Source organism: Cryptomeria japonica, chromosome 11, assembly GCF_030272615.1.
Source record: "Cryptomeria japonica chromosome 11, Sugi_1.0, whole genome shotgun sequence".
NCBI lineage: Eukaryota > Viridiplantae > Streptophyta > Pinopsida > Cupressales > Cupressaceae > Cryptomeria > Cryptomeria japonica.
The window spans coordinates 284646680-284665728 of NC_081415.1; the positions used below are offsets into that span (position 1 = coordinate 284646680).

At 35.9% G+C, this 19049-nt stretch overlaps 1 protein-coding gene and 1 pseudogene across 1 annotated transcript; one reads left to right on the forward strand and one right to left on the reverse strand.

The window, feature by feature from the left end:
• Window positions 1-7369: 7369 nt before the first annotated feature.
• Window positions 7370-8493, reverse strand: LOC131050519 (ribulose bisphosphate carboxylase large chain-like; annotated as a pseudogene).
• Window positions 8494-9554: 1061 nt separating this feature from the next.
• LOC131050521 (protein JINGUBANG) lies at window positions 9555-12170 on the forward strand. The gene is made up of 2 exons (XM_057984722.2): window positions 9555-10396; window positions 11279-12170. The coding sequence occupies exons 1-2, from the start codon at window positions 9769-9771 to the stop codon at window positions 11956-11958; spliced, it is 1308 nt and encodes a 435-aa protein (XP_057840705.1). The 5' UTR covers window positions 9555-9768; the 3' UTR covers window positions 11959-12170.
• Window positions 12171-19049: the final 6879 nt, after the last annotated feature.

Below are 19049 nucleotides of genomic sequence, written 5' to 3' on the forward strand. Positions count from 1 at the left end.
GGTCCTTTCATTCCAAATTCAAACTCTTCTTCTTCTAAATCTATCTTAGGTCCTTTCATTCCAAAGTCAAACTCTTCATCCCTTCCATCCATATTGGGTCCTTACTTTCATCCATTCACCAATCCATCACCTCAAATGATCCATAAGAAAGATCAACAAAGGAGCACATCTTTGAACTTATTTCAACCCTCTATCTAAATATCTTTGCAAAACTATTCTTCCATCATTTCCTCTATCTATTTTGGATCCTTATGTCCCAAAATTTGATTTTCCTCCATCTCTTCATCACTTCTCAAGTTGTGTACCAACACTCATTTTGAATACATTTCCATCTATCCTCACACAAATCTTCAAACATTCTATCTATTATCCAACACCTCTTTTCTATCCTCCAATCCCTATCATTCAATCCTTTTCATAAATCTGTCATCTGTGAAATAGGCATTTGTGTCATTTTGTCACATACTTGCCCATGCTCGAATCTAATGTTCAGTCCTTTTCCTAGATATCTATTCATGAAATGCTTCAAAATTCGAGCTTGTTCCTCTTTAACATTTTCTTTTGGTTGGGATACACACTCAATCCAAAAAAGAACCACTTATCGTATCTTGGTACTGACATCTTTTGATTATTATATCTCATATGCTTAATCAATTTCTCTAAATCATTTTGATCACTTAGTTGAAGACATGGCTAGTGAAAAATCTAAAATCTTGCTTCAGCGCCACTGTAATTATCAGACCCATGTAAGTTTCATCACTTACAAGCCAATGCAAGAAAAATAAAGAGCAAAAACAAATATCAAAAGATCAAAAGCATGAGCAAGAAAAGAAATATAAAAAATAAATAAAAATTCAATGAAATGCAATATCAAAATGCTTGGCTATGGGAACATGCAAATAACTCCTTCGGGGCTATAGATGCCTTGCTGGCAATGGAGAAATATTTGTGAGATTACAATGATAACCTCATTAGGGCTATGGACGCTCGCTGGTTGCGAGGCTCTATCCAAGATGCTTTTGAAGTCAAGGTAATTCATGTAGCTAGCCATGCTAGATTCTGAAGATTACAATGATCATATGAGTTGGAATGAACCCACTTGCACACACATGGGTAATCAAAGACTAAGTACCTTGATCCAGTTTGGGATTCTTCTTCCCTTTTGACTCTACTTCCCAGTTGCTAGAAATGTTCAGTTGAATTTTCCAGAGGTTCTAAGTGTGGATTGGGTCTCTATCTTTGAAAAGTTCAGGAACACTTATTCAAATGGTGCTAAATGCTCTGACAATCTTACATATCACCTCTTTGCAAATGGAAACCTCTATGCTTGGGGGAAAATTTCATCCACTCTATTCTTCCTATCGTATCTCCCATTATCCTTCCTCCAATATCCATTACCCTATCTAACTTCATCATTATCTATGATCTGGCTTCACCTCATCCATATCCTCTAATCCATATCCCTTATCTTATCTATTCATTGCTTCTATCATCTAGTGCTATCTATGATCTTGCTTTGCTTTATCCATACCATCTATCCTATCTATTCATAGCTTCTATCATCAAGTGTTATCTACGATCTTGCTTCACCTCATCCATATCCTCTAATCCATATCCCTTATCTTATGTATTCATTGCTTCTATCATCCAATTTTATCTACGATCTTGCTTCACCTCATCCATATCCTCTAATCAATATCCCTTATCCTATCTATTCATTTGCTTTCATCATCCAGTGCTATCCATATCCTATCTCTATACATATCCCCTTTTCCATCCTTGATCTTGATCAAAACTATGGACAAAAAATCCATTTCCACCTCAATGGTTCAGTCATCCATTCATAATATTCCTTGTCTTTATATACATTGGGGCAACCAAATACATCTTTCTTCTAATCCAAAAACTCAAAAAATCAAAATATCCAAAAACTAAAAATCAGAAAATCGAAAAAATCAAATAAAATTGAAAATAAAAGCATGAACGCATGGACCATCCATCAAATTAATTCAACTGCAGAAAAACTCTCAAAGTATGCAATCAAACTGATCACATGCTTTGTTAATCAATTTATCACTCGAAATCCATCAACATCAATCATGTCTTATACAGGGATAGGTACACTTGAAACCAGACAGATCGGTCTTATACGGGGTACTCACTATTTGAAACCAGACATTGCTATCAATCATCGAGTCTTGATAATCAATCCATCTATCAAAATCAACATCAACGTCAACATCAACATCAACAGTCTTATATAGAGATAGGTACACTCGAAACCAGATAGATCGGTCTTATACAGGATACTCACTCTTTGAAACCAGCCATTCTTATCAATCATCGAATAAATCAAAACAATGACATAGATCAGTATGACTGCTAGATTTTGTTCTAGTTAGCCTTATCTTTATCAATTGATGGAAGTACATGTTTCACAAGCCATATTGTACATATCATATCCACCCATCTGAGACATCACCAAAAATTCACAAATGCTTGTCAATCCTAGACATACTTAGCGTAGTCACTATCCTTGGTCTATCTGAATCAGTTATCCAAATCATATCCCACCATGGCTTGGTGATCAGTGTAAATATGCATATCGAAGTAGTATCAACATCAAGGGGCAAAATTCTGACCTCGCAGGGGACATTTCACCTTCAATATTTTCAACATCAAACCAAACATGTAGCAAGACAACAAGGATCAGAACAACGAACAAATGACAAACGACAATGCAAGAAGGCTAGACATCACAGACTTCAATTGATTTCAACTGAACAAAGATCTATTTGAAAGATGTTTTATTTGACAAGAGTAGATTCCAAATAGAATGCATTCCTACTTATGGTTGTTAATTTTTGCTTATCATATCTCCTAAGTAACTCGAGGATGTCTCAACGACTAGAGAAGCAAGGAAGGAATGTGATGTTTTCTTTGTCTGCTATTTGGGAGTGAGGCCTTCTATTATGCAAATTTGTCTTATGATGTGATCAGGTAACATATCACTGAAGACATTTTGGATTTGTATGGGACAAAGGTTAACTCTTGTCTGTTTACGTGAGCAACACTTAGGTCATCTTGGTTCAATTATACCTCGACTCTTGTGTCATCTTGCAATATCAAAATCCATGTAAGTTATACTCAGGTCATTATAGTTCAATTATACCATGATACTTGTATCAACTTTCAACAAATCAAGGCTCGATGATGAAAACAAAGGAAGCACTAGCACTTTGATCACAATAGATGGAAACATTGAGAACGAGAATGCATATTAAGCTTTGCATTAGCTGCACATCATTATCATCTTAATCTTGCATTAGGTTGCACATCATTTTTAATCTTGCATTTAGTTACACATCCTTATCATTATCATACATCTCACATCTCATAAATCAAAGAAATGCATCATCACATTTTGCTTATCAAAATCATAAATCATACATTCACATCATAATCAAAATCAAGAGCATTATTATCTAAGCATCAAATCATCCTCATAGAATCTCATATCAAAACATAATTCATATCATTCATCATTGCATCCATCACATATATATCTATCGTATCATCATGGAATATTTCTTCACTTTCATATCTTCATCATTCTTCCAAACTATCTTCTATCATGTCTTATACAGGATGTATCTTTCCTGAAACCAGATGTTTTGATCAGCTCCTATACAAGATATATCATTCCTGAAACCAGACTTTTTCATCAGCTCTTATACAGGATATATCATTCCTGAAACCAGACGCTCGATCATCCATGTCTTATATAGGTGGTATCATTCCTGAAACCAAACGCTTTGATCATCTTTGTCTTATACAGGCGGTATCATTCCTGAAACCAGACGCTCAATCATCCATGTCTTATATAGGAGGTGTCATACCTGAACCTAGACTTGATCTCAATCTTATCAATTCCAATCAATCTTATCATTCTAATCCATATGATCAATCATATCATTATCCCCATACATGAGCATATCATATCGACAACATGTTAGAAACATCTACATTCATCAAATTCAACCATCATCTACATCATCATCTGCTAAAGTCATAGAGTAAAAGCATATCATATAGCTCATCAAAATCAAAATCGCTGCATCCGTTTCATATCATCATGCACATGTGTGACAACATGTTGATCCAAAGGAAATCAATCAGAACCAATCATCAGACGGAACAAATAAATGTCCAACGTCCCTGGATATCATATCAAAAATCAATCCAAACCCATATCAAGAAATCAATCAATCCAAGTCCCATATCAAAATCAATCAAATCAAAGATCCATATCGAAATCAAGTCAAAGACCCATATCGAAAGCAATATCAAGTCCCATATCGAAATCAATCAAATCAAAGACCCATATCAAAAGCAATATCAAGTCCCATATCGAAATCAATCAAATCAATAATCAATATCAAAATCAATCAAATCAAAGACTCATATCGAAAGCAATATCAAGATCCATATCGAGAAATCAAGCAACATCAAGATCCATATCGCAAGCATAAAATCAGGACCCATACTGAATCAGGACCCATATCAAATCAGGACCCATATCAACACTTGAACCATATCGACAATCGGGATTCATACCAACACAATCTGGGTGGACGTGTGGGACATGTACACGCTATGCCCACATCAGCCTTTCTCATTTCTTCAAATCCTTGGTGGACATGTGGGACATGTACGTGCTATGCCCACATTAGTCTTCATCATTTCTATCAAAATCATTATCGGGAGATGAATCAAACAATATGCATTCAACGCAGTCAATATTATCATATTACAATCAATTAAAAAATGCTTATCAAATCAACAAATTTTTCAAAATCCTTGATTCAACTCCCGAGGGGGCATCATCAATTTCGTTCATCAAATCTAGGGCAGCATATTGACATTTCGACACAAGCATCATATCCAGCAAGATTTTCTTTGAATCAACATGTGGTCACACGTTAACTCAAAGAGGGGCAAAATGTAGACACCTTAAAGTTGCACAATGAATTAAGTGAATTTTATTCATTTAGTTATTCTTAATTCTTCTTATTAATTAATATCCCTACTCTTCTAATCATCTATTAATTAAATTAAGATTTAATTAATATACCCTTCTTCTATCTAAGCCATTTAATTAAATTTACATTTAATTAAATCCCCCTTCTAGCCCATTTAATTAAATTTACATTTAATTAAATCCCCCCACTTGCAAAATCCTACAAATGCAAGCTGCAACCACAATTGAAATAAATTATTTTTATTTTAATTAAATTCTATTTTCCCCACCCACTTGTATTTTCCTACATCTCCCACTTGCCTCCTAAATCCCCTTCCTAAATTCTTCTAGAACCTATCTAATCCTAATCAATTAGCCTAAACCCTTCAATCATTCCTTTTCCCTAAATTTGAGGATGTCACTACTCAAATTTGGAGGAAAGTCTTCCAAAAGCAATAAAGCCTTGTCTTCAACAAGCTAACTTGTTGAGTTCCCCCAAATTTGGAAGCACTCTTACAAATTTATCCCCAAAGTCTTCCAAACCATTAATGGTTAACTGACCCTTGTGGCATGGTTAGAGACTTTTTGCCTAACTCAACCTTCATCTAACCCAGAGGTCTCATCAGGCACTCATGACTTTACCCTTGGTTATTCCTTTAACCTTTGCACAAGAGTTTACCCCTTGGATAAAAGCTTTATCCAATGGATGACCCTAGCCTAACCTTAACCCTTACCTCCTAAGTTAACCTTCATGTCCTCTAAAGCATTTAATGTTTCTTACATCTCCTCTCAATTAGTCTCTTGTTGATAATTGTCACCATTTCATTAGTGAGAATTGTAAACATGGATTGATTAACTTTCAATCCTGGCCCTTGATAAGATTATCCAATCTTGACCATCCATTGCCCTATGTTCCCTATAAATAGAGCCATTCCTTCTTCAAAACAATCAAGTCTTTGTGCATCAAAATTATAGTCTCATAACATTAAGCATATTATCTCTCTTTGATAGTATAGAATTTTAGATCATTTTGATAGCATTATAATCTTAGATATATCATGTTAGCTTCATCTTAGTATCATTTTCATACTAGTTCAAGCTTCATATCAATATCTTGCATCCTATCATCATCTAGTTTCATATCTAATTCATCACTAGGATCTTGGTTGCATTCCATTTAGATCTTAGAATCATTTAAAATCTCATTCTTTAGGTTGTCATCTTAAAGAATCAAGTGCTCTTCCAAGTTGAGAGCCACCTTGAATCTTGAAGATCCTTGGAGATAGAGGAACATGGAACGATTTTAAAGAGTTTAGATTTATTTAACTTGCTTTGTTTGGATTTCTAACCTCTAATGCAATGTTTCATGTGTATGTTTGAATTGTTTTCTCCTCTTGCAGGTTGATACCACATTTCCGGCATACAATGACCACAATATTATCTGTTCCTCTAAACGTATAACTATTTTAAAGACACAAAAAAACAATTTATTTTTTAATAAAAACTAACCACAACCCAATTTTTTCATAAAAAATACACAACATGATTTCATCAAAAATCTTAAATTTTTACCTAAAATTTAAAAACATCCTTTTCCTCAACATTGAACCTAGAAATTCTCTTATTTTGGCTGCATCAGTGCTTTTTTTTTCTTTTTATGTTTGCCAGTGACAATCAATAGAAATCGTCATTTCTTTTACAACCAATAGCCGCAACTCCAAGTAAATTTAACTGGCAGAGAATTTGGCACAAGTTCAATTTCTTTGTTTAATATCTCTCAACCTATTGTATATAGATTAAATTAAATTTTAATGTATATATATGCTAGTTTTAATAAGGGGTGCATATACATTTGCATCTACATAAGCCCTTTTGATTACCTAATGTTCGATTGATATATTTAATTTTTATATCTGCGTCTTAATAAGCCTTTTTTGTTAGCTATTACTAATTTTAAAATTATTCTAAACTTTATATTTTTTTTAAGTTAAACATCTACACACTTTATATCTATGTCTATGTAAGACTTTTTTATCACCTAATATTTTCGTTACCTACTATTGTTAATAATAGCATTTTATTTTTTTGAAAAGTTTAAACATCGAGATTAATGTCTAGGGCACAAAATATTTGTACCATTTCCAAAGACACATAAGTCAAAAACAAATGTTTCCTTAAACCACACAATAAAATGACTCGTTCTTTGAGCCTCAAAATTAAATTGCATATTTCCCATTTGCATAACCACAGGTGAAATAAATAGTATTACTGTCACAACCAGAGTTATAAATTTCTAAAGCTCTTAGAATATTTGATTTTTACTTATGTGAAAGGTAGAACTTTTTGCGTCTATGGCATTGAGCGCAAAATGACAACTGTAAGATTTATACAATATTTTTTATATAAGTTGTCTTTCCACCTTCCCTCGTACAGACAATCAATAAAATGTGTAAACAATGCAGTAATTATATGAAATAGCAATACAGTACCAGAGTGAATATGATCTCCACCAAACATACGTAGTGCTTTAGCCAGTACACGGAAGTGCATACCATGATTTCTTTGTCTGTCAATAACTGCATGCATTGCGCAGTGAATGTGAAGAAGTAGGTTGTTATCGCGGCAATAATGAGCCAACGAAGTATTTGTGGTAAAACCTCCAGTCAGATAGTCATGCATGACTATAGGAACTCCCAATTCTCTAGCGAATACTGCTCTTTTCATCATTTCTTCACATGTACCTGCAGTAGCATTCAAGTAATGTCCCTTAATCTCACCCGTCTCAGCCTGATCTTTATAAATTGCTTCTGCACAAAAGCAGAAACGATCTGTCCAACGCATAAATGGTTGGGAATTCGTGTTTTCATCATTCTTGATAAATCAAGTCCACCACGGAGACATTCATAAACCGCTCTACCATAATTCTTGGTAGATAGACCCAATTTTGGTTTTATAGTACATCCCAACAAAGGATGACCATATTTGTTTAATTTATCTCTTTCTACTTGACTACCATGTGGTGGGCCTTGGAAAGTTTTTGAATAAGCGGGAGGAATTCGTAAATCTTCCAGACGTAGAGCCCGTAAGGCTTTGAATCCAAATACATTACCTACAATAGAAGTGAACAGGTTAGTAACAGAACCTTCTTCAAAAAGATCTAAAGGGTAAGCTACATAGGTAATAAATTGATTTTCCTCTCCAGGAACGGGTTCAATATCATAGCATCGCCCCTTGTAACGATCAAGACTGGGAAGTCCATCGGTCCAAACAGTCGTCCACGTACCAGTGGAAGATTCGGTGGCTACTGCTGCTCCCGCTTCTTCGGGGGGTACTCCAGGTTGAGGAGTGACTCGGAATGCTGCTAAGGTATCAGTATCTTTGGTCTGATATTCCGGAGTATAATAAGTTAATCTGTAATCTTTAACACCAGCTTTGAATCTGACATTTGCTTTAGTCTCTGTTTTTGGTGACATAAATAAGTCCCTCCCTATGATTTATTGGTTAATAGCTCTTACAAGAACGAGGTCTACTTGACCTGTGTCGAACGTAAAGAATCACTTTTGTATTACAAAAAAATTTGTAGCTTTTATTGTCAAAAAGGCTTTTCTTTCAAGTGATATTGTCACAACGGGTTTCACGTGAGACTTTCTCCGCAGCGGAATGTATCCATGAAGGCAACCGTTTAAAATGTTTTGCATAGCGTGAGACTTTTTTTTTCTCTGTTGTTGAGCAGTCGTGTACGGTTTCCCAAAAGAAAAAACTCAATGTTTTTATAGTAACTCCACGTGACAAGTTTCCCTCTGTATGAGCGCATAAATGTATTGGCCTCGACAAACGTTATTGTGCCGGCTAATTACGAAACTTAAAAAAAAAACATGGTCGACATCAAACGTTTTCCAAAAAGCGTGAGACACTTCCGATGGGCTATGCCCACGTTAAATAGCCTATAGGCTAATAAAATCAATTACATTTAAAAAACCACTATTTCTTATACGTCTTTTTTAATCAACATTAAAAATAATATTACAATTTTTTAAGAATTACACTATCTATTAATCCTTTTCCCGTAGTAAAGTTTCCTTGTCAACCACGAAAACCTTTTACTTAAGGTGAAGTATAAACAAAGTTATCATACTTTTGCGCGCTGCTTTTCCTTCTTAAAGATTGTGTGGAACAATCCTTGAACATACCCACTAAGAATTTCCTCTCTGTTTTCTTGCATCTAGAAGCTCGACTGTCATAAAAGGTTTGGTATTTTTATATTCGTTTGAGTACCAGAGAAGAAAGGCACAAACTTTCACTTTACTGTCAGCTACACTCTGATTCCGAGGTCCGCTCCTCGTAAAACATTACAAAAGCAACAAAAAGCTATGTTCAACATTCAATAAAAAATAAAACTAGCCGTTAAAAGTCAACTTTATGAGTTTGACTTTACAGTTGTAAGATCACGCTAGGTCGGTTGCAGATCCCCTTTAACATCAATGTTCAAACGGCTCTGTGTCGACTTGAAAGCCCCAATGTGGGTCCCCAACTTTCCCTAAACTGAAAAAACAAGAAATCTCTCAAACGGCTCAATGCAAGCATAAACTGCCTTCCAACGCTGCAGATTGTAGGTTGCCACCGTCTAGTTATTCTACTCTTTTCTCTGCGCGCGCGCCATGTAGAAGGAAGAATACAATCATACATACATATATATATATTCAGCCCAGTAGGAAAGAGTTGTTACAGTATTGCAAATCGGTGCTACCATGGCTGCTCTATCGAAGCTCCCTGAAACAGAGATCTTGACTGAAAGTGATGGGGAAGGAGTAACGGACTTTACAGACTCGAGCACCGGTCACTCCAGAAGCAGTAGCAGTTGCGGTAGCGTTACTCTGTCCGAAGTGAGCAACGAATCCGTTGTGTTGGAAGGCGAGAAAAAGAGATTCAATCGTTGCGTGGCTACGCTGTCGGGCCACGTGGGCATTGTGTCGTGTGTAACGACGTCCGGCGACCTCCTGCTAAGCGCCTCCCAAGCACACGACGTTAGAGTGTGGCGCCACCCCGACCTCCACCACTGTGCGCGCTTCGGTGCCGGTGATGGTGCCGTCAAAGCCATCGTTGCCCTTGGTGACAGAGTCGTTACTGCGCACCAGGATCAGAAGATACGCGTTTGGAAGCGAAGCAACGGTAAATATAAATTGGTAACGGCAATGCCAACGGTGAAGGAGTGCTTGATTAGTGCGGTGAGGCAGAGCAACTATGTGCAGACACGGCGGCACCACCGACGGCTGTGGATGGAACACGTGGACACCATTAGTTGTCTGGCCGTTGGCGTGGCCGTGGGAAAGCCTAGGCGGGGAATAAAGAGGACGTCAAATGGTTCAATAGTTAAAGGTAGATTTTACATTTAGATTTTATAAAGAATCTACATCTTATATTAGTTACAAGAGTTGTTTTGATGAACATAATATTGTTGGAATGAGTTACATTTGAGTCAATGATGAGTCAATGATGGGTTGGCCAGAGCAATAGTTCAATTGGATGGAAGTTGCTGAATTTTTGTTTCTGGTTTCGATTGTGTGTAAGTTTTTTATTGGATGGAAGTTTTTAGGTTTGAGCCCTAATTGGTCCATATGAGTTGTAGCTCAACATCTGGTGCCCTAATTGGTCCATATGAGTTGTAGCTCAACATCCGGTATCAAAGTCATCATTGAATGGAAGTTTTTAGGATCTAGACTTAATTGGTCCATATGAGTTGTAGCTCAACATGTGGTATCAAAGTCAAGCTAGGAGCCCAACCACTTGTGATGTATCCCAAGGGGTGTGTTGGAAATAAGCCACACTCGATGATAATGAATTGGTCAAAAAGGGGCTAGCTCAATTGGTAAAGAACACCAATAGCAAATGGAAGGTCTTAGATTTGAGTCCTAGTTGGTCCATTTCAAATGCGTCTTAGATTTGAGTCTAAGGGGCTAGCTTGGTTGGTATAGAACACCAATGGCAAATAGAAGGTCTTAGATTCAAGTCCTAGCTGGTCCATATCAAATGTGTCTTGAATTTGAGTCTTAAATGATCTCCAAATGTGACTTCGATTTGAGTCCTAGTTGGTCCATATCAAATTGGGACAACTATTCATCATTTTTGTAATGTAGATGATAGGTGAATTTTCATTTAAGTGACATGATATTTTGTTGAAATTTAAGTAGAATTCATATTTTTTGAGATGTAAAATTGCTATTGACTGTTTGACTATTGAATGGTTTGATGTTTGAGTAGAAAGCAAAGGCAAAGCCTATGATGTTCTCTACTCAGGGTCATGGGACCGGACCTTTAAATTGTGGAGGCTCTCCGACTTCAAGTGCCTAGATTCCACGCGAGCACACAATGACGCCATCAACGCCCTCGCTGTGGGCCCCACTGGCCACCTCTTCACAGCCTCTGCTGACTGTAAAGTGAAAGTCTGGTGTAAGCCACGTGGCTCCAAATCACACCGTTTGGTGGCCACGCTGGAGGGGCACCAAGCCTCTGTCAATGCTCTCGCTTTAGCCGCCGACAGGACCGTGATTTACTCCGGGGGTTCCGACCGGACCATCGTGGCTTGGCAGACGGAAATCGGTGCTTCCCCCTTTGCTATGGCTTGCGAAATGAGGGGCCAGCATGGTGGGCCCATTCTTTGCCTGTGCACTGTGGGGGAATTTCTGTGCAGCGGTTCTGCTGATAAGACCGTGCGGGTATGGAGAAGGGAAGGGTTTCCCCACGGGAGCTTTGAGCATTCCCAGGTTGCGGTTCTGAAAGGGCAACAGGGCCCCGTCAAGTGCATTGCCGGATCTACTGACGTGGCCGCCGGGTTTCTTGTTTATGCAGGCAGTGTGGACGGCAGCGTCAAAGTATGGTGGGTTTCTAACGACAAGGAGGACGACGAGAAGGGTTCGATTTCTCATGTTTATTCAGCTTAGATTTGAATTTCTTCAACAGAATATTCTTTTATTCCTTCATTCTTTTTTTTTTTGGTATTACTTTAAATTCTTTGGGGTTTACTCAATGGCCCTGGTTTGGAGACAGAAACATTCCTTGGGAAGTTAAAGAAAGAAAAATATATATTTTTACCTCTGATTGCGCTGCTTTGTAAGATTCAGGAGCAATAAACTTTATGATAGATTGTAAATCATGTAAAGTCCTTTGACATTTGGTAGGCATTCTTTTATTATGATAAGAGTAAAGTTGTTGATGCTTAAGTAAGATACTTTAATATTAAAAAAAATTCATGAGTGATGCTTTAATAATTATGTTGGTAATATTCTATAAAAAATTGAGTGCTATTTATCTAATCTAATAATTATTATTAGGATCATAGATAAAGTACTTCAAAGTATCTTATCTAAGTTATCAATTATCTCTTAACTACTTTTTATCATTCTTTCTATTTCAAATGATTGGATTTGGACCTCTCATTCTCATTATCTCTAATTATCATTTTGATAGGCACATATTTTCATACACGCTCTCACCTATTGCAAATTAATATACCAAGAGAAAGGAAATTGCAATAATAGAATATTATATCACTTGAATAATGTATCAAGTGAAAGAACATTACAATAATAATAATAGTATATAATTATCATTTGGTAAATGTGTCGAGAGAAAAGAGATTGCAATCATAATAATATAATATCATCTTAATATAATTAGAGTTTTTAACACTTAATTGTGCTTTTATTTGTTGTCTTTGGAGCGATATAGTATTTACTAAAATTTATTTTGCATTAGGGAGATGGTAAATTATGCAAGCCAAGCTCTACCCTATGTCAAAAAATTATACTTTTTATTTAATATTTCTACCTTTTAAATTGGCATACTAGAAAATTACAAAGACAACCTCAACCAGTATCAAAAAAAATAGTCATTTTTTTTTAATCCAAAACACTAACTAATTTTGATTAGATGACCACCTTATCTTTGGAATCCATGTTAATCTATTTGCAATGCTAAGCTTATAGGTATCTATACTCATGCATTTAGAAAAAGTTTAAGTCACAAATGTCCTGTTAAATCTCCATTGTTCTTTAACATAGCCTACTCCCATTAAGGATTAAGTGGTCATAAAAATTGACTAAGAACTAGCTTTAAACAACCACGTTAATGCAATCATGCAATAAAAATGAGATCACCATAAATGAGACCATGGTTGCAATTTTAAAACCTTAGAAATCTATGTCTAACGTTTTCCTCCTCTATTGTCAATGTTCAACATGTAGATATCTACGTTCATGCATTTAGAGAAATCTTTAGTCTCACTTGTCTTATAAAATCCTCATTATTGTTTAGCATGGCCCTACTCCCATTAAGGATTAAAAGTATGTGCTACTACAACCATTTCTCTATGTGTTTTCGATGGATCATTTTCCTTCAAGGAATCACACACAACCTCTAAAGTAGTCATCTATGTAGGAATGACCTTGACCCGCTATGTGAAATAATTTGTATCAATAAGAACATACATGTGCCCATTGCTAGGATCATTTTCCTACCTTTTACATTCTCTATTGTTATTACATTAACCATAGACAATAATGTGAATTATGTGTAGGTCTAGTATTTCATTTCCACTTATGTTTCCACTCATATTGAAAGGAAACTTGTAGCCACATAATGACACTTTTCACATGACCCAAAAGAGAAATCTATGCGAACAAGTACTTGAAATCCAAATGCAAGAGAATAGACAACATAGCCATTAAAAGATGACATGAGATATACCCTAGGAAAACCCTCATGAGGGAAAAACCAACCTCCAAAAGCATCCATGCTCAATGTATTATTCAACAATTAACATTACAATACATCTTTTGACCCTTCATGAACATCTTTGAAACATTAAGCCTCTCCAATGTATTCAAGCATGTCACCACACATCACATGCCATGCTTCAAATATACACTATTCAAAAGAAGACTCAAAACCCCAACTAGCCAACCTTTGACAACTACCCTTGTGTTTTCTTTTATAGAAACAAGCAAGCAAACAAAACCACCAAGTGGTATTACATTAAAACATGTGACTCAAACCATGAGATTGCAAAACCATTAACCCCACATCTAATATTGGGTACTGAGATTTCACTTTATCAATATTTCTTCAATATTAAGTTAAATACATTTCTCCAATGTGAGACTCACATTAAACATATTCCCAATGTTACAATACAACACATAAAGTGGCCACAAGAATGTCTTCTAGTGATGCACATCCATGTAGGTTCCTCTTGGTGCACCACACATAATAATAAATTAACATTATAAACATTATGCAAGGTGTACAATGCATAATTCGTAACATTCTCCCACTTTTTGTATGCATTGCATAAGGGGTAACAAGTAACCTAAAAAATGAACAAGGAAACAATCCCTCTAGCCACATATACCATTAAGGAATCAAAGTGCTCCATGTGCTCCATGTGCTCCATCAAGATATCTGCAACAAGAAACAAGTTGACCACTATCCCAAACATGAATGCTCTCATCCTCCATCATGCCACTGCCACTACACAAATATAAGAAGCCACATAAACTATTACAACGAAACCTAAGTCCTACCTCAACCAATATCCCAAACACAAACATTCAATTCAAAAGTATCAATATGCACCAGTAGTTGTCAAGATACACTAACCATTGCTAAAATAACACCCACAACAAGTGGTAATGCATCCAAATATCCATACCTCCAAGATATACAAAAAATAGTAAACTCATGCCATACACATATAGAACCCATAAATTGTAACCATAAGCTCCATGTACAAACGTGTCAAAGAGTAACATACACATCCAAGAACTCAAATCTGAAAATGATCAAGGCATACCAAGTCTACTAGTAGCATTGCATAGAAAATGTAACCATGTAGTACAAAGGAACATCCACAATGGTATGCAAAACCTGTAAAATAATAAATTGTAAATACAACTCTCACTACAAGTCTCCAAATCTCTCCCATGTTCCACACTCTACAAAGGAAAGAGATAAACAAACCTCCATGTCATCACCCAAAGCACAAGTGAACACACATGACCACAAACTAGTGATCACCATAGTTCCACCCAAACCTCAAACCAATGTAATGTGAGACCAAAGATCTAGGAAGATATCCAAGACCAAAGAGAGAAACACTACAAATCAACACCTATAGAATCTCCTTCTACATACACCTCTAAATACATAACTGTGTCAAGAATTATCTCCTCCACAACACCCCAAGAAAAAATCTACAACAACACCTGACTCATTCAATCTCATAGATCAAAAGCGGCATAAGTATCATGTAACCAATCATGTATGTACAAGCCTCTCTAACCAAGAAGATCAAACTCAAAGTAAATATTCCCAAAGAAGGAAATCTGCCCAATCAACCTTCTTCTAACATCCTCAAATTGACATCATAATTTCAACCATATACACAAGAAGAGAACCTTTCTCTCCATCAATCAAAATGAATCCTCTTTAACTAATTGTCGCATGCTTAAAATCATCATTGCTTAACTAGAAATAATAAGGAAAACCATGCATTCATATTCTAGCTAAAGAATTCAAACAAAATCAATAGAATAACACAATCAAAGCAATAAGGATGTAAAATATCAATTAAGACTCCCTATCCCATGACTGCATGTGGCTTTCATTGTTCTTCTCTTCTTCACGGTATGATGGCTCTTAGATATTACGCTGGCAACCTGCAATTGACACAAAGATTTGAAGTTTGTGATTATTGAAAATGGAGATTGAATGGTCAATTTATAGATTTTTAGAGAGGATTGATTGAGAGGTGGAATAAAATGATCAAGAGGTGGAACTCAGGTGATCTCAACTGTTGATTGATAGTTGAATTGATGATTTGGAGGTGGAACTAAAATAGAAGGAATAGATAAATGAGTTAACTGATTGAGAAAAAAGTTGATTGAAAGATGGAAGTGAATAATTGGAGGATAATTAAAGAATGATGCAATTAATCAATTAATTGAAATAATCAATTAAAATAGATGGAATAGTTAATTGATTAATAGCTTTTTGGAAAAAAGCAAAGTGGAAGATAGAAATAGAGACTGGAAAAATAATTGATTTAATTAATTAATTAATTGAATTAATTAATTTAGCATGTGCTTGAACTTTGGTTTTGATTTTCAATTTAATCTTTGCATGAGATTTAATTAAATTATTGAACTTATTTTTTAATTCAATTTGTTATTTGAATATATTTAGAACTTGACTTTGATTTTTGAAATCATGCACATGTATTAGAAATTGGAAGAAATTAGAAGAATTTGAATTTGAATTTGAATTTGGAGAATTAATGAAATTAGAAGAAATTAAAATTTGGGGATTTGGAATTAAATGAAATTAGAAGAGTTAATTAGATAATTAAATAATTAAAAGAAACTATTTAATTATTTAGAAACTGAATTTAATTAAATAATAAAGATTATTTAAATTAAAGGATTAAAATCATAATTAATTAAATAGTTAATATTTAATTAATATTTAGAAAAGGGTTGAATGGTTAATTGATTAGAAATAGAAATAGAATAATTAGTAAGATGATGAAGAAATATGAATTTAGAAGAATAAGTGTAAGGGTATATTTTGTATTAACAAGTACCTTCTTGGATAGGGAGGTAATTTGACCTATTATGTACATTTTCTCTGATGTATCTCCATATCTGGAGGTATACCATGACCTACTGGTAAAGCTCTAATATCTCTATTGCACCACAGTTTACTCTCTATTATCAATACAAAAAAAATAGAAGAATAAGTTTAATTAAATTAATTAAATAATTATTTAATCAATTAGAGGAATAGTTAGTACATGATCAATGAGATATTTTTAGGTGTCTACATTTTCCCCTCTTTGAGACAATGTCGGAATGATGTTGTTTCAAAAAAATTTAAAAAAATCATGCCCTAGTATGGCCCGACATGTATGCCCTTATGACGCTTAGGGTGTAAATATGTCCCCTCGGAAAAGTGGTCAAAAAATTATGAAATTTCAGAGACCAATTTAACGATAATGTTCTAATTAATATGAAAAACACGTTTTAAGGACCTGAAACCTTTAACATAAGAGCAAAAGATAGTTCAGCAAAGAACAACAAGACCAGCAATGAAATAGCATACAAAAGACTGGCAAGAAGGCCAGTAAACCAAATGGACAGCAAGAGAAAGGAACAACAAAGCGAATAAAACCAAATAAAAGGCCTAGACAGCTAACAACAAATACAGAGACTTAAGAAGATCAGTCACCTTAATGACCAACAAGTCATAATTTGCCGAAGCAACTTTGAGCTCTTCGATTTCCTTGTTTGGCTTTTTCTCCTTCTTCTTGCCTCTAGTCCTCGTTCTTGGTCCTTGCACATCTCTCATGCCTTCCATGTCAGGTTCCTGCTCCAGGGATTCCTTCTCATTCTCCAGCTTACTGATCAGGACTTTGGTGTTGTCAGCTGAGGCCTTTAGAATGTTATGGCTTTATTCAACAATGCTTCTGAGATAGGTTTCAATTTTGTTGAGTTTGTTGTCAGTGTCCATCATTCTCTGGTCCGTAGCATTGTCATTGGTTTTTATCTCTTCCAGGGCCTTCTCCACTTGCTCAAACCTTGGGTTGAAGGCATCCCTAATCTCTTCAGCTCTGGCAACAGTTTTTCCCAAATCATCAACATACTCAGCCATGGATTTACCTTCACCAATGCTGATTGTCTCCATGATTTGAACCCTGTGGCTCAACTTCTTGTTTTCCTCCACAACTTTCTTGTGACTATTTATGAGCGAGTCGAAGGTGTCCACAAACCCCTTTAAACCCTTGATAGGAGGGTTTGAAGGGGGGATTTTTTCACCAACCTTGGCCTGTTCAGTATTGGGAACATCTCCACCAGTAATATGTTTGACATTTACACCAACACTCTGGTTGAAACCATCCCATGTAATCTCCTCCTCAAATTTTTGGTCCACATCAGGATCCTTACTCTACACTTTGTCCTGCGACTCCAACTCAGAATTGCCCTGCCTTTTCTACTTTTTCCTTTTTTGAGTGGAAGATTTAGATTTCTTCTTCTGAGGGGACAGAGAGTCATCTATTTCAGAGTCCTCAGAGACCTCCAAGGAAGAGGAGTGAATCTGGAAGACCTTCTCTTTACTTTTTTTCTTGCCCTTAGAAGAGGACGACTTAATGCTCACCTGTTTTCTTTTCTTACCAAGTTCAGCTTCAAAGTCCTCCAGACTCTCCTCAGTCTCACTTTTCGAATCACTTTCAGAATCATCACCCATAGAAAAATCAGAGCCTGACCCTTCCTACTCAGAATCAGAGATAGAAAGTTGGGGGCGGGCAATTTGATTAGCTTTTATATGGTCATAGATTAAAACCATAAGACCTTGGTGCATGGTAGTGTCTCCCTTAGGGTTCTCTCTATGGCTTTTGATGGTAGCATTCATTGAACAAATTAGGAAATAGGGTATGTTAACTTTGTCTTCATACCTGAAATGGTTGAGCAGCACAAAATGGTAGCCATAAACTTTGGTGAATCTACCATCCAAGGTCATATAGCGCATAATAGCAAACAGAACCTCCCTCCAAAGCTTAGCAAAAGATCTGGGAGGGTAGTAGGTCTTGCTAAGCTTAACCAGGCACTTCTTCTCCTTAGTAGTTTCAAAGTATCTCTCGATGGCCTCCTTGCTAAGCTTTATGTCCCTGTAGAAATTACTTCCCTCCCTATTGAGACCCGTCACTTGTGCAATGAGGTCTTCATCAATGGAGATGGTTTGATCTCCCATCTTCAGGGTGCCCTTCCTCCAATTTTTGCTGAAAAAATTAGTGATTTTAGCATCCCTCCCATGGAGTCTTTCCTTATACTTCATTAGCCCACCCTTCTGCAAGATATTCCAAATTTCCTCCTTTTGTTTCCACTCCTTACAATTACTAGGCTCATAGCAATGCATGTTACCTCCCATAGTTTCACAGGTCAAACCAAAAAACCAAGAGTTGCAAAAATAGCTATAGAAA

Coding starts and splice junctions, on each gene's coding strand:
- LOC131050521 (XM_057984722.2), top strand. CDS start 9,769: ATGGCTGCTCTATCGAAGCTCCCTGAAACAGAGATCTTGACTGAAAGT. Junction 10,397..11,278: donor AAATGGTTCAATAGTTAAAG/GTAGATTTTACA, acceptor ATGTTTGAGTAG/AAAGCAAAGGCAAAGCCTAT.